At 37.9% G+C, this 14,349-nt stretch overlaps 3 protein-coding genes across 4 annotated transcripts in view; 2 read left to right on the top strand and 1 right to left on the bottom strand.

Annotated features, from left to right (window-relative positions):
• Positions 1 to 6,360: 6,360 nt before the first annotated feature.
• Positions 6,361 to 7,716, top strand: LOC122076007 (transcription factor MYB82). Its single transcript, XM_042641261.1, has 3 exons — positions 6,361 to 6,638; positions 6,743 to 6,872; positions 7,038 to 7,716. Exons 1-3 carry the CDS (start codon positions 6,503 to 6,505, stop codon positions 7,150 to 7,152), a joined length of 381 nt encoding a protein of 126 aa, XP_042497195.1. The 5' UTR covers positions 6,361 to 6,502; the 3' UTR covers positions 7,153 to 7,716.
• A 535-nt stretch (positions 7,717 to 8,251) lies between these two features.
• On the top strand, positions 8,252 to 9,076 carry LOC122075140 (60S acidic ribosomal protein P2-like). The gene has a single exon (XM_042640053.1). It carries the CDS (start codon positions 8,579 to 8,581, stop codon positions 8,912 to 8,914), a length of 336 nt encoding a protein of 111 aa, XP_042495987.1. The 5' UTR covers positions 8,252 to 8,578; the 3' UTR covers positions 8,915 to 9,076.
• A 1,372-nt stretch (positions 9,077 to 10,448) lies between these two features.
• The window catches only part of LOC122076527 (TBC1 domain family member 17), a 33,727-nt gene continuing 29,826 nt past the window's right edge, over positions 10,449 to 14,349 (bottom strand). For both annotated transcript variants that reach the window (XM_042641860.1, XM_042641861.1), the window contains 3 exons: positions 14,197 to 14,346; positions 12,238 to 12,338; positions 10,449 to 10,999 (listed from right to left, as the gene is read on the bottom strand). In XM_042641860.1, the coding sequence (XP_042497794.1) occupies positions 10,678 to 10,999; positions 12,238 to 12,338; positions 14,197 to 14,346 (573 nt within the window). In that variant the 3' untranslated portion in view covers positions 10,449 to 10,677. The remainder of the gene's footprint in view (positions 11,000 to 12,237; positions 12,339 to 14,196; positions 14,347 to 14,349) is intronic.

Below are 14,349 nucleotides of genomic sequence, written 5' to 3'. Positions count from 1 at the left end.
ATCTCAGTACATTTCTCAGTAACTCCAAATATTATGAAAGATCTTCTTCACCTTAGCCCGTGGTGCAAAATGCAAAAGGGTTAACTTTGGGTGTCAATCATAACAGGAGTAAGGGGAACATGATGTAATGTTTTTTTTTTTCTTGGTGTCAAGACCTTTCATGGCATGTCTGGTCTGCCCTAGATTGCTGTGGTTTGTGCTGAGCATCTATGTCATAAGTAATTATTAACTTTCTATGACCTTAGAAAGGTGCATATGGGATTCTAAAAGGACTTCAAGCTACCATTACCAGGATCGTGGGATTTCTCATTTCTTGAGGATATCTTTACATTTTTTTGCTTAGTATGATTTAATATTTGGATCGAGTTTTCTTGCACTCATGGTGAATGAGTGATTAGGATCATGGGAGAGGGGAGGGAGGGATGTGGTTTATGGACCTTTGAATCGCATGGTGAACCTCTTCATATGATGAAGGGAAACTTTGTCCTTAATATTTTTTTATCTTAACGGATTTGTACCAAAAATAAATAAATAGATAGAAGGTGAATGATCTATGGAACTATTTGGCCATTTAGATCAACAATAGCAAAGAGAGACTTAAGCTTCTTAACCATAACTGGTTATCATTTTAGCCATATCAATTCAAAAGATTCTTCCCTTGGTTGGATATCATATTTCATTTCTTGTGATTTACTATAAATCGTAATTGTATAACCCATCATGTATTAATTTTATTTTCTTGTATTCTTATTTGTTTGATTAATTCTGAACATATGGACTTTTAGAACCTTACATTCAAAAAGAATTTCAAGGCATAACAAGAAGCATTTGGATGAAACTTACAAGAAGAGTATAAGATAACATGGACATATTCACAAGAACCAATGGAGTTGTCACGTCGAAAGAACCGTTTTTAACTTTTGCAGGTCCCATATACTTATAGGTAGAGGGGATTTTCCACGTTGTAATTATGGAGAGAAATCTGCATATCATTTTAATGGATATCCTGTGAGGACCACATTTTCAGAACAAATAAAAAAAAAATTAAAAATAAAAAAATTACGAGAGGAAAACTCCACACTGATGATGGCAAGACATTTTTTTCTTATACAAATATATACCTAGTAGCACTCTTTAGTCTACAATTTCTAAATAAATATCAGAAATCGTTATGCCCAATAAAATTTTCTGGAACTCAAGTTTGCTTTTCAATTTATAACTCATTTGATGGTTTGCATTCATATTGGCATTCTAAGAATAATTTCATGTATTATATATATTTTAGAAGAATATATTTTATATATAAAGTTCCAACCATCCATTCATGCATGTCACTAGATATAGTCATCCATTTCAATTTTCCCATCATCTAGCAACTAGGAATAATGATAACATATATATTCTGATAGAAAAGAAATTAAAAAAAAAAAAATTCAAAGAAAAACACTACAACTTAAAGAAGTGCAAAAACTCTAGTGTAAAAAAATAAAAATAATAATACACTCCTAACTTAAGGGAGAAAGTCATTTCCTTCACTAGTGGAGGAGGAAGAATCAGCTTAACGTTAGTAATGTAACCATATGATGAAACTTTTGTCCCATCATAAACTTCCACCCTCCCCTTGGGCATCTAATGGTACTGATGTCCATGACAAAGGAACATTCGGTGAACAAAAACTCAATCCCTTAATTAAAACATAAAAAATCAAGAAGAGAAATTGAATATGATATTTATTTAACTCACAAAACATGAATATTAAAGATAAGAAAACAATAATTTAAGACTTAAAATGACCTCAATGATTATCAAGACGCGTCATTAATAATCCAAACTATCACTTCAAGTGTAGTAGATCAGGATCACAACATTACAAGATCACATTTAATTGGAAGCTTGTTATAATCTAGCTAAGATGAAGTGGGTTTTCATCTCTTTTCCCTCTCATAGGTTTATATATAATACAAATTTTTTTTTTTTTTTGGTAAGATATATAATACAAATTTACATCTTAAAAAAGGGGCACAACATTCAAAACAAAAAGTAGTCAATATGTGGATCTATATAGGAGTAAGAAATTGGAGGTTAGAACATATTTCAAAAAAATATATATATAAGTAATTTTTTAAGGTCTAATAGTGGAAAAGAAACTTTTTCATAGGAAAAAGACTGAACATGTTAGCATCGTGTCTAGTGCTCTCTCTACCTCTCTCCTCTCTTTGGGAAAGTCCCCTCTCTCCCTTCCCAGTTCCACCATTGTTTGTGAACCGCTAACTCTAGCGAAGGCAGAGGCGTGCACAACCTCCTCTTTTTTTTATATATATTCCAATCAATCCTTAGAACTACTCACCTTTATCCCAAAATAAAATCTTATGGGATGTCATACATTTTTTTTTTTTTTAACCAAGGCAATTATTCATAACAAAAAGTTTCATCTTCCCTCCGAAAAAATCTCTCTTTAAATTTCATAACAAGATATATTTATTTTTTACTATTAATTCCACCTTGATTATGGATAACAAATTAAGGATCGACCTACTGTAACTGTATAAAAATACTTTAGTCCTAAGGTCACATCATGTCCAAAACAAAAGCCTCCCTTTTGACTGAAAACATATCGGTTAAATTAACAAAGCCCTTTGCCTAAATTTCAAGAGAGAAAAAAAAAAATACGGTGTGGTTAGCATGAGTCCAAAGTCCCAACACTTTTCATGTGTAGCAGAGATTAAAACTTTAAATCACTCATTCGTAGTCTGCAAACGTTATATATAGTCCATAATTACCCTCCTACACTCACTAGTTAGAAGTCATTAAATTCAAACTATATCAACAGCCAGGGTAGCGGACTTGGCAAGGAAACTTTGATTTAGAACGCATGTGGTTCTGAATTCAACTTCTTTTACCTTCTTGGGGCCACTCACACGGGTGTTTAGTGCTCTTCATTATTTTCGGTGAAAGTCGAATGATTTTCATTCAATCTCAATATGACTCGATTCATGCGATTATGGGGTCAGTATGGAATTACGGAACTCTTCAGACTGAACACCTGAATGAATACCTGTCGTTAATTTTAAAAAAAAAAAAAAAAAAATACGAAGTACTTATAGATATCACTGATGATGAGTTGATGTTTATAACCATGTGAATCAATATGTAGTTAAGGTTCATGCATAATTTTCCATACATTCATCAAATGGAGCTTCTAATGATATGGGTGAAGAGGAAATCGGCCACCTAGCTGACCTTTTTTTACCCTTTTCATTATCTTGAGGGAAGTTTCGTGAGGGCTTTCCGGATTTGTAGAACAGAAAGTAGAGAATTATTTGTTTGAAACAAAGAGAAAAAGGGGGTTGGATATCGCAATCTAAAGCCTAAGTCTATGCCAGCTTAAAAGCGACAACTTTTTTCAGACCACAACCTTGTGGGGTGCCAATATGTAACATCATGTTTCATTAATTCCACTACACATAGTGCTAAGCTTTGCCTTCTTTTAGCTTCTCTTTTGCCTTCCTTTTTGCAGCTTTGGCTTGTCTTTGAACCTATCATCATCCTCACCGGTTGCCTCTCTCTCTCTCTCTCTCTCTCTCTGTGTGTGTGAGTTAGTCAGTCCCTGAAGCTCTGATCATTCCCCTAAGATGCCATGCAATCTTGTCATTAACTCACAGGTCACAACCCCCTTAGCTTCAACACCTTAATTATAAGTATTCCCCCATTCCCCACCTGATGACTATTCCCTAGCTTTTTAGGACTAAGTGACAATTATGGCAATAAATTGAAGGAACACCTACCTGATCATGGAGGGCACATTTAAGCTTTCATCACATGCATACATGAAAGTACTCTGTAATCTTGTTGTTTGTTGCTTCTTCCGATGCCAGCGATTATAATATATTTATCTTAATCCATGAGGAGAGATTAATATTAATTAATATCACAGTCTCTTAATTATATTGATCATTCAATAATGAAAAAGGATCTCAAAAACAGATATCTTTAAGGGAGCTAGACCAGCTAGCTAGGACTAGTACTGACTCCATTTGGATTAATAAAGATGTTAATCTTTGCAAGGAGGTACAACCCACCTAATAAACAAAGGGAAGCATGATTAATTAGCAGCGGTGAATATTAATCTCTTTGATCTATGAAAGTAATTCTAATTAATATTAATGGTTTATAAGGTATTTAAGAAAACCCATTTGATTAAACAACAACAACAACTACAACTACTATAACTCAGCCTTTTCCTAACTAAATAGGATCCGCTACATGAATCCTCCAAATTATAAGATACCAAGGGAAAATTCATCAACAACATGAATCTTTGCCCTCCAAACATCTCTGTTTGCCATTTGATTATATACATCAATATTAATAATGGAGTATTGGATTAACATAAGGTGACCCACCCACCCTTACACTACACATGCAACACAGTACTGTTGTCTGACTGAAGCACTATCTTATCTACAGTGACCCTCACCCTCACGGGGTTCAAAGTTCAATTAGGACAGTAGGGTTCATCACTAAAAGCTGAGCCTCTGTGGTAATAACAAGTCAAACTGTACTCATTAGAATTCACTATATCTTCTGCTTTGAGTTTTTCTTTAGAACTACTAGTACACTAGACTGTAATTCATGGGTTGTTACTAAGGAAGAAGACGACGAAATCATTCTCTGGAAAAGGTCATCATGGTTGCGGAATGCAAGAGGGGGGGGGGGGGGGGTGAAGGAATTCTACAATTAATATGAGAGGAAAGGAAGAAGGGTATGAAGGATATAGGCTGCAGCTTTGATTATGACACTTTATTCTCTCGTCTGTTTTGTGTTTTGTTTCTTTGTACATATAAGGACACCATTCCTCTCATTATATAAGAGACCATAATCTCTGGTAAGATTTCTTTACTGAGGACATCAAATCAGGTGTCTTTATATGCCATGGGACCTACAGTTCTTCTGCCTTCCAAAAGGCTAAATGGTATATGGTCATAAATATGAAATGTGAAATTGATGCTCACCATTTAAGCATAATTGTGTGTTTGTTGAACAAACTAAACGTTTTTTTCATTCTTTCTTCTTCACCGACAATACTGTCTGTATATATGTGTAGGAGTTTAGTCCTACAACACCCCCCCCTCTTGTACACTTGGGAGTCCCTCAGTCCTTCTACTGTGGATATCTATTTCAAGTTTAGTTTTTCTCTTCTAGATTTGTCTTCTCTAGTCCTATCAATTTCAGATTTGATTTAGTTTAGATCTAGTTTTTAGGGTTGGTAGTATTTCAAATCAATCAAGTTTTCAAGGGTATTAGTATTGAAGTTCAGGTAAGTAGGCTTCTACATAAGTCTTCTCACCCCACTCTCATTTTGTCTTCTTACTACCCATCATTCTTAAAATAGGATTTTAAATTTTAGTTTTTACTTTGATGCTTATGAAAACTTTACATGATATCGGAACAGGTTTTCACTGTGTCCACATGTACACAGTATGTACTGCCACAGGTGAGGGGGAGTATTGGGAGTTTAGAATTAATTCCAGAACCAACCATCAAGAAGTGAGATATGGGCTCAAACATCCTTATGGAATGGTTGTACACCCTGCATCCAAAGTCACATGAAACCCATGGTTTTATAAATGGAATTGAAAATGGGATCAGCCTTCATCTGTCGATCTAGTGGAACAGTAGAAATCCAGTAGGAATCAACTGTAGATTCTGATTCGTACAATATGAATGTAGATTGTACTGATTAGTCCCATTCAATATGGAAATATAAAGTGTCATGATCACTATAAGCAAAGTCTCAGTCGATGGGGCTAGGCTCCGACATGTTTTCCACTCTTGGTAGTCGATTAACACATGTACTTAACATAGAATACAGCCACATACCATTATTGCGCGTACATGTCCCGATGATACGTGCAAGTGCATGGCTTGGGTGCGTGGACTTCACTAGGCACAGACTCCAACTCATCTAGTCAACCTGAGTTCAGAGTCACCCTTTACATCATATTTCATAAGGTACTTGCCTTGGCTTGTTTAGGTTCAGGTCCTGCAAGACCAAATCGAACCAACCAAAAAATTAGACCGAGTTTAAAAAATAGGGTATCACAAATGGGCTATGGGAGGGCTTATGCTAAGGCTTGATGAAATTCCAATGATTGAGGAATTTTGAAGGCCCGAAGGGGATGGGAAAAAAAAATAATGAAATGGGTGTGGGCTTTGATTTCTTAGAATCATTCTGTCCTTATTACTTTATAAGGACACTAAAAGATAAAGTGAAAGCAACTTAGGGACCCCTCTCTTCTATCATTGAAATATCACTAATGCACCGATAGAAGCACGAGTGAGGGGAGTGATTACCAGGGAACCCATCAATCCACGTCTCTCTCTCTCTCTCTATTTAAACCCTATTTTACAACTCTGTCACAAAAACAAAAATAGTATATTCATTCACTCCTTTTGGGGGAGAGATCAGAGAGAAAGAGAGATAGTGGTAACCAGAAGATAGATGGAAAAAGAAGGAAGGCAGCTGCAAGAGATAGAGTTGAAGAAAGGTCCATGGAAGCCAGCGGAGGACTTGCTTCTCATACGATATGTAGAGACTCATGGGGAGGGGAAGTGGGCAACTGTATCCAAGAGATCAGGTGGGTAATCTATCTCTCTATTTGTCTCACACTTTGCCATGCAATCATCTCTCTCTCTCTCTCTCTCTCTCTCTCTCGCTTATGCTTTCTTGGTGGGCATGTAGGTTTGATGAGAGGAGGGAAGAGCTGTAGGCTGAGATGGAAGAATTATCTGAGACCAAACCTGAAGCATGGAGAGATGTCAGAGGAAGAAGAAGACCTTATCATCCGTATGCATAACCTTCTTGGCAATCGGTAACAAACCCATAATTAATTAGTTCTTCTTTTAATTAAAACTGCTCTCATTCATGCTCATGCTCATAATTAAATAAAAAAGAAAATCACTATCTGCACAATATTAGAATGAAACCCAAAGAGACTTATAGTAGCTGACCCTTTTTAGGTGGGGTGGTGGTGAAGGTGGTCATTAATTGCAGGTCGGCTTCCTGGTCGAACCGACAACGAAGTAAAGAACTACTGGAACACCCATCTCATCAAGAAGTACCCACACTACTCCAGCATTAACAAGAGGTAAGCTCCAGATCCAAGTCCAGGTCCAGTAGTAACAAGAAGAGGAGCAAAAACTCTCATTCAACCCATAGTGCCAATAGTAGCAGCAACTCATCATCCAATAGATGTGGTGGTGGAGGTACTAGTGATGATGATAAGCACCAAGAAGCCGTCACAGAAGATAACATCATCAACAGCGGCGAAAAGTACGACTGTTATGGCCCAGAATGTCGACGACAGTTGCCGGCTACCAGCAATGGCGATGGCGATAGCAAGGGGGCCGCACTACAGGAGAATCATCCTTCGCTGGTGCTGCCCAGGTTGGAGTCCTTGAGTTCCATTTGGGTGGAGGAGTCATCTTGGTCGTGGTTGGAATCTCCTTTCTACTTCCCGGAAGAGATCATGTACCCATCATCGCTGCTATCCACCCTATAATGTAAAATCATTATTATAGGACTGTCCAGCTCAAGAAGTTCACAACTTCCACCACCACTTAAGCACTCATCTCTACTCTACTCTCGTTATCTGTTGGTTCTCTGTAACAATCCATCACTTGAAGAGTACTTTCCAAGATATATTGTTTAAGCTATGAAAGCTTTTCCTTTCTCATCACTCGCACACACACGGTATACACGTAGAAGATTATACTACTCTGTGTATGTACAAGAACTAAATACACTCTCTCTCTCTCTCTCTCTCTCTCTCTCTCTCTCTCTCTCTCGTCTGAATTGAAGACAGAAAACCTTTGGATATGAGATGATCTTGGGATTCAAACCACACAAAACCCAAGGACAATCCGAGTGGTAGACCTAAAAGGGCATCTGCCTTATCGTGGACAACGAATTTTCAAGTCTTTATCCGTCTCCACAATCAGCGCGCGATAATAGCTTAAGTGAAGATTCATCCAAAAAAACATAGATGAAGCAAAGAACCCAAGTTGTCTATTCCATCAATGGTTTCAAGTATTGGTGTCGGATCAGTTAGATCGGCCGTATCAGATTGGTATTGGCTGAGATCAACCCCGATACCTGATCGGTTTTGAGATGGGTATTGATATCGTCCTGGGTATTGGATACCGATCCAGATCGGCCGATCCAACCTGATCCGGTTTTTTTTTTTTTTTTTTTTAACCAGTAAATTCTTCCTACTTTCTTCATCAATCTGTCACAAACTATTACAATTCAGTGAGAATAAGATCCCAGAAAATTTGTAATTTGCCTCAAGGACAGATTCTTCTCATAATACTTTCCCCCAGTGACCGGCGGAAAATTAATTACCACAGACAAGGAATTAACTCATGATTGCAGCACGATCCACGACTCTGAGGAATTCCGACAAATCAGAGAGAAACGGGAGTCGCGGACTTCCGCGTTTAGCCATTTGTATCTCTCTCCGTCCCTCTCTCTGTGACAAATAATTTGATTATGATTATATTAGTTTTCTGAGCAAAAATGAAGGTTATCGCTGCCTACTTGCTCTCTGTTCTGGGCGGAAACACCAGCCCTTATGCCAACGATTTGAAGAACATTCTTGGATCAGTTGGGGCTGATGCTGATGATGATAAAATTGAGCTATTGCTATCTGAAGTTAAGGGTAAAGATATTACAGAGCTGATTGCATTTGAAAGGGAGAAGCTTGCTTCAGTGCCTTCTGGTGGTGGTGCAGCCATTGCGGTGGCTGCAAGTGCTGGCGGCGGCGAGGGTGGTGCTGCACCTGCTACGGATGAGCCAAAGAAAGAAGAGAAAGAGGAGTCAGATGATGACATGGGCTTTAGTCTTTTCGACTGAGGAATTCTGATGTCGGTCTCTGTGTAGGAAGCCAATTGCTTCCCATTTTATAGCACTTGGGCTGAATTTTTGGTCAGTGGAGGGTTATTTATCAGATGTTTAGAGGGTTTTTTGTTCTTCCTATGTGTCTTTTGATTCCGGCAAATTGAAGTTTTTCCCATATCCCCTTGATTCGACGACGATTCTCAGGATGATCCCCTCCGTCTGGGGTTGAATGCTTACACATTCTCTCATCGGAGACAAGACCCACTCGGGGCTGGTGACGGATCTTTTCAGATTCCTTCTCCATAGCCAATAGCTGGACTTGGAGAGAACTAAGAACCGAAAGGAGAAGACGCACGAAAAAAAAACGATCCTATTATTTCCAATCCTCGACCGATCCTTACCGATACCAATCCATATCCATATCGTATCGATTTCATCTGATACTGATCCCAATACTGAATTTTAAAACCCTGATCATCAAGGGGTTTTTTGTTTTTTGGGCGGGGGGGGGGGTGTGCGGCGTGGGGGTGCTGGCCCTGGAGAGTGGATCATTTGGGAATTAATGATGATGATCACTATTTTAAGAAGTCTAATCAAATCGCATTGTATAAAGAGGTCCCCTCTCTCACCCTAACTGAAGGAAAGTTTCTTGTTTTTTTTCTTCCACCAATTTCGATTCTGATCCAGTCAAAGTTGACCTGAACCCTAAAAAAAAGCACATTGGTTCGGCCAACTCGGATTTAGCCTTTGGAATCAGGATCAGACTCAGCCAATCTGTGTTTCTCAAATACTTGAACTAAGTTTGAACACAAGACAGACAATGGTTGACTCCTAAAGGACAAGTAAATCTGATCTGAGACAAACCCACTTAAGCCTACCAACCCCCACTACACTTTTTTACTTAAGCGATTTAAAAGTTACAATGGATATATCTATACAAACACTACTATATATAGTCTAAAGCACATTTAATTATGTATTCTTTTAATCAGATACAGTACTTTAGTGATGGTATGATTGCTCTATTGACTAACCAAGAAACATTATGATGTCCAAGCACGTTTAACCATAGCTTCTAGTCAGTATCAGTGCTTTAGAGGTAGTATATGATTACACTCTTGACCCACCAAATTATAAAGACTGGATAAAGGGCAAAATAATGTAAACAGCCGAGGTACATATATGGTGGTGCATCTATGACCAATTAGGAGCTATGGGCCCCTACTTTAATTAACCACAGACCAGACCAACCAGACCCGACCCTTGAAACACATTTCTCTACTTCAACGGATGCATCCTCATTAAACAACTCCCTAATTATACTCCCACCAAAAGACAGTTTCAATCAATAGTTTGAAGAGTAGTAACCACTAATACTAGTAATTTGCAAAGAAATAAGAAAATGGCTCAAAACTTTAACATAGACACTGAACACTGGACTGTGCAAGTGCAAGTGCAAGTGCAAGGGCAAGGGCAAGGGCAAGGGCAAGGGCAAGGTCCCACGCATAACTAGAAGTAGCAAGAACAGAGCCGAGCTTTACACAAAATAGAATAGCAAGACAAGATCTGTATAGCCAACCAACCACCGAACAATTGGGACCATCAATGTATCGAACCACATACTTACGCTTGCAAAAGTTGGAACCATATGAAATGATAGAAAGATATACACAATCACAATAGGAGTAATGATGTTTCATCCAACAGCCCATTACAAAGCATCATACAGTATGTCAATATTCAAGGTGAATAATCATTGTTGTGAACAAGAACTAATTTTATTCATCATCTTGTTGAGGGTAGAATGAACCATTCTCGACAGGCAAGGACGGTGGGGTCCCAGGTGGAATGCAAGCTGCCCCATTCTCACCGGCACAAATGCATAGAGCCTCTGCATCCCTAAGGGCTGCATCAAGATCAATATGACCACTTAGCTCATTGATAAATTTCAAGAGTGTGTCGAAGTCCATCTCCTCGCCCATGATCTTATGGCGGTATCTCTTCAGGATTGCAATGCACACGTATAAGTGCAGATGTTCAGACAAATAGTGAGACCACAATACCTCCCACAATCGCATTGTCTTATCATATTCAAATTCCCTGAGAAATGTGAAAAGATAGAAATTTATTAAGTCAGCCAAATAAAGTTGCAATTACTTTGTGTCACTCGTAACATTTGACACAAAAAATTCCCAAACTGGCTCAAAATCACAGTAAGACAATCTTAGCAGGAATAGACAATTTGTTAGATCCTCATGATTGACAACCAATATAACAGATCAAGCAGAAAAGTTGCAACATTTTCCAATTCTTTTCAGAAGATAATAATCTGGCAAGTCTCTACATAAATGAATACACATCATGCAGAAAGGAAATAAATAGATATCATACAAGGAATACAGACTTTTTGGACCCAAGTGCCAAGATGTGAACAATACAATTAAAGTAAATTGATGACTCTCATGTGCCCACAACTACAACCAAAGCATACATTTACTTAACATTAACCATGTCAGGAAACAGCCTCTCCGCAAAGCAGGGGGTAAGGCTGCATACGTTATGAACCTCCCTAGACCCAGCAGTGGCAGGAGCCTTGTGCACCGGGTACGCCCTTTTTTCATGTAAATGCAGCTCTTACCACTCATCATTCATGAAGTAAATCAACAAAAGACCACCATATACTTCGGTTTTACATTTATAACTATACATACCGCACTACCATATATACAAATTATATTTTATCTCCCTCTGGCCATCATACACAATAACTGTCAAACTTCCTTAAAGGGATTCCATCTTAGCCAGCAACTGATTCAACCAAATAACATCCATATGATGGCTGTAGCCACAGATAAATATCCATACTTCAACTGTTTTCTTTTTGCTTCTCCATCAGGTCAGATATCAAAACACAAATAATTTGGTTATAGATTTGTCATATCACATTATCACCCTTAAGGCCTAACCAACAAGATACTAACCGCAATTTAAAATGATGAACAAAATACGAAGTAACTTTACGTAGAGTATATTAGGGATATAGTTCCATGTTCACAGCACATCACATGAGTTTCATAAGTCCTACGCAGGAACCAAATAATATAACCCCAAACACAAAAATCACAGCACATGAGCTTCATATATGTATATAACCCTTGGGGTGGGGAGGGAAGGAGTACATATAGTGAATCCAGATTTGTGCACTCGCTAAGAGTTCTCACTTCTCTCCTAGAGGGTAGCTCAGTTGGCAAAGATCTAACACCTCACAATTATGAGGTCATGAGTTCAACTCTACTGGGGGCTTATCTATCAAAAAGTGGGGGGGGAGTCTCACTTGCCTTTTGAATTGTATAAGAATCCAGCGGAAACAAAAGAAGTAGTTCAAGCAGTCATGCTGTTTGAAATAATTGTGTAATGGACTGTCTAACAACTCCACCAGCTGCAACAATCATAAAGTGCAGTTTCATTACGAAAATCATAACAAAATTTTAGGAGAACATAATCCTTAAGTCAAGCAAAGCAATTCAGTCAGATATGGTCGAAGACACCAAAACATGTTAGCATATAAAGAAAAACATGGGATATAAAAAAGTAAGACTAAATTAGCGTTAGCACTTGAACCGAAATTATCTTATAGATGAAAGCCCCTTTTCATTGAGAATCTAAACTCCAACCAAAGCGTATATGTACCAAAATATGAATGAAAAATACCCAAGGGAGCTAAAGTTAGATCAAAAGGATAAAACAATGCCCTCACAAACGTATCTGAGATGATGCCATAAAGATATTCCTTCCTCAACAAACTAAATCTGAAAACCAATGTGGCATATGCCTATGCCTTCAAATATGTAAGAAGCACAATGATGAGGGAATCTCAAGCGTAAACAATGATTTTTCTTCTTTGGAAAGACGACATTCTATCCAAGACAAAATAAATGTGTGGAATGGCATAAGAAATTTTTTGGAAGGTCAAAACATATCCTTTCAGTGTGGTTTTGGGGTAGATTGTACTTTTATTCAGTTTCCCTTCTAACAAGATCTTGTGTGATTCTGAGCTGCCTTTCGTAGCAATTTACCAATTGTTTCAGTCTGTGAGGGGATTTTTATTTTAAGAAGCTCCGTTAGACTAGGAATTCGACTTAGTCGACTTAAATTGATATTTTTATTTGTTCCAGAAAGGGTTATGCAGGGTTTCTAAATTGTACATAGAATTATATTAGACGTCATTCTCATTACCATTAGAAAATCAAATTTCAATAGAAACATTTTAAGAAACATATTTTTCCTAGGAAGCTAGGCTAGAGGTTCTGTAAATACGCATGTAACTCAGACTTTTAATTCAGTATATGGATATCATTCAGTTTACTGGTTAGATGGTAAATTATCACTTACTTCCTATTCTTCTTCAACTCTTCACACTTTCTTTATAAGATGGGCCCATTAACCTCAGGTACACTAATTGACATGCATCAGACCAAAAAAAGAAAAACCCTAAAAGGTAGTACTTTAAAAGGAAATATCAAACCCAAGGAGATACTTTTTGGAACAATTAAATTTTTGTAAGTAAAAAAGACAAAGGCTGTTAAAAAGAATCCAAAAGTGTACTAAGGTTGTTCTGTTGATATACATTGCTGTGGTCATAATTGTCACCACGTCTAAGCAACCCAAGGCCTCCAAGGCATCCACCTATGTGACCAAGGCACGTGAACACCTTGGCCACTATGGTTGTAGCCCTTACCTAACAGCGAGCTTTTGGGATAATTGTAACATGGAAATCCAGGAGGTCGGGTGTTCGATCCCTGGTAGGTACGAGGGGTCTTGTGTGTTATGCCCCTTGTTGCCACAAGATGGTGTCATGTGCAGAGCCGGGGGGGAGGGGTGTTGTTGTGTTGACATACGTCGTTGTAATCCTTACCTAACAGCTCAAGCGTTTCAGATACGCAGTTGTGACAACTACTTAAATAGAAAATAAACAATTGAAAAAAACCTTCAATTTAACACTTCACTAGTTACGGGATAGCAGAGGAAATATTCTACGAGGTCTCAACCAACGAATTCGGAATTCAGTATCAAGGGAACATAAGTTTTAACAACCAATTGAGGACCAAAATCTATAACAGGAAGTAAAATATTAAGGATTATTCCTCCCAGTAGAGTCACTAATAGTTCATTGTGATGAACAATGCATATAGACATGCCCGAACAGTATGCTATCAACAAGTACATAACGCATGAACAGTATGCTATCAACAAGTACATATGCATGAAAAGTATGCTATCAACAAGTACATACTAACCTTTGCTAGTGCGAAAAGTTGGGAATGCATGCCATTTTGGTCGCGATTAAAATTGGGGCCAAGGCGTTCCATGAGTGCAACAAAACACCAAAATGATTCTGATTCATCCCTCATTACAAATAATATTGGGGACAACAGATCACTCATACCCTA

This window comes from Macadamia integrifolia, chromosome 4 (genome assembly GCF_013358625.1).
Source record: "Macadamia integrifolia cultivar HAES 741 chromosome 4, SCU_Mint_v3, whole genome shotgun sequence".
NCBI lineage: Eukaryota > Viridiplantae > Streptophyta > Magnoliopsida > Proteales > Proteaceae > Macadamia > Macadamia integrifolia.
Note: the sequence above shows the minus strand (reverse complement) of the source record. Positions and strands in the feature narration are given on the sequence as shown.

Coding starts and splice junctions, on each gene's coding strand:
- LOC122075140 (XM_042640053.1), top strand. CDS start 8,579: ATGAAGGTTATCGCTGCCTACTTGCTCTCTGTTCTGGGCGGAAACACC.
- LOC122076007 (XM_042641261.1), top strand. CDS start 6,503: ATGGAAAAAGAAGGAAGGCAGCTGCAAGAGATAGAGTTGAAGAAAGGT. Junction 6,639..6,742: donor AACTGTATCCAAGAGATCAG/GTGGGTAATCTA, acceptor GTGGGCATGTAG/GTTTGATGAGAGGAGGGAAG. Junction 6,873..7,037: donor CATAACCTTCTTGGCAATCG/GTAACAAACCCA, acceptor GTGGTGGTGAAG/GTGGTCATTAATTGCAGGTC.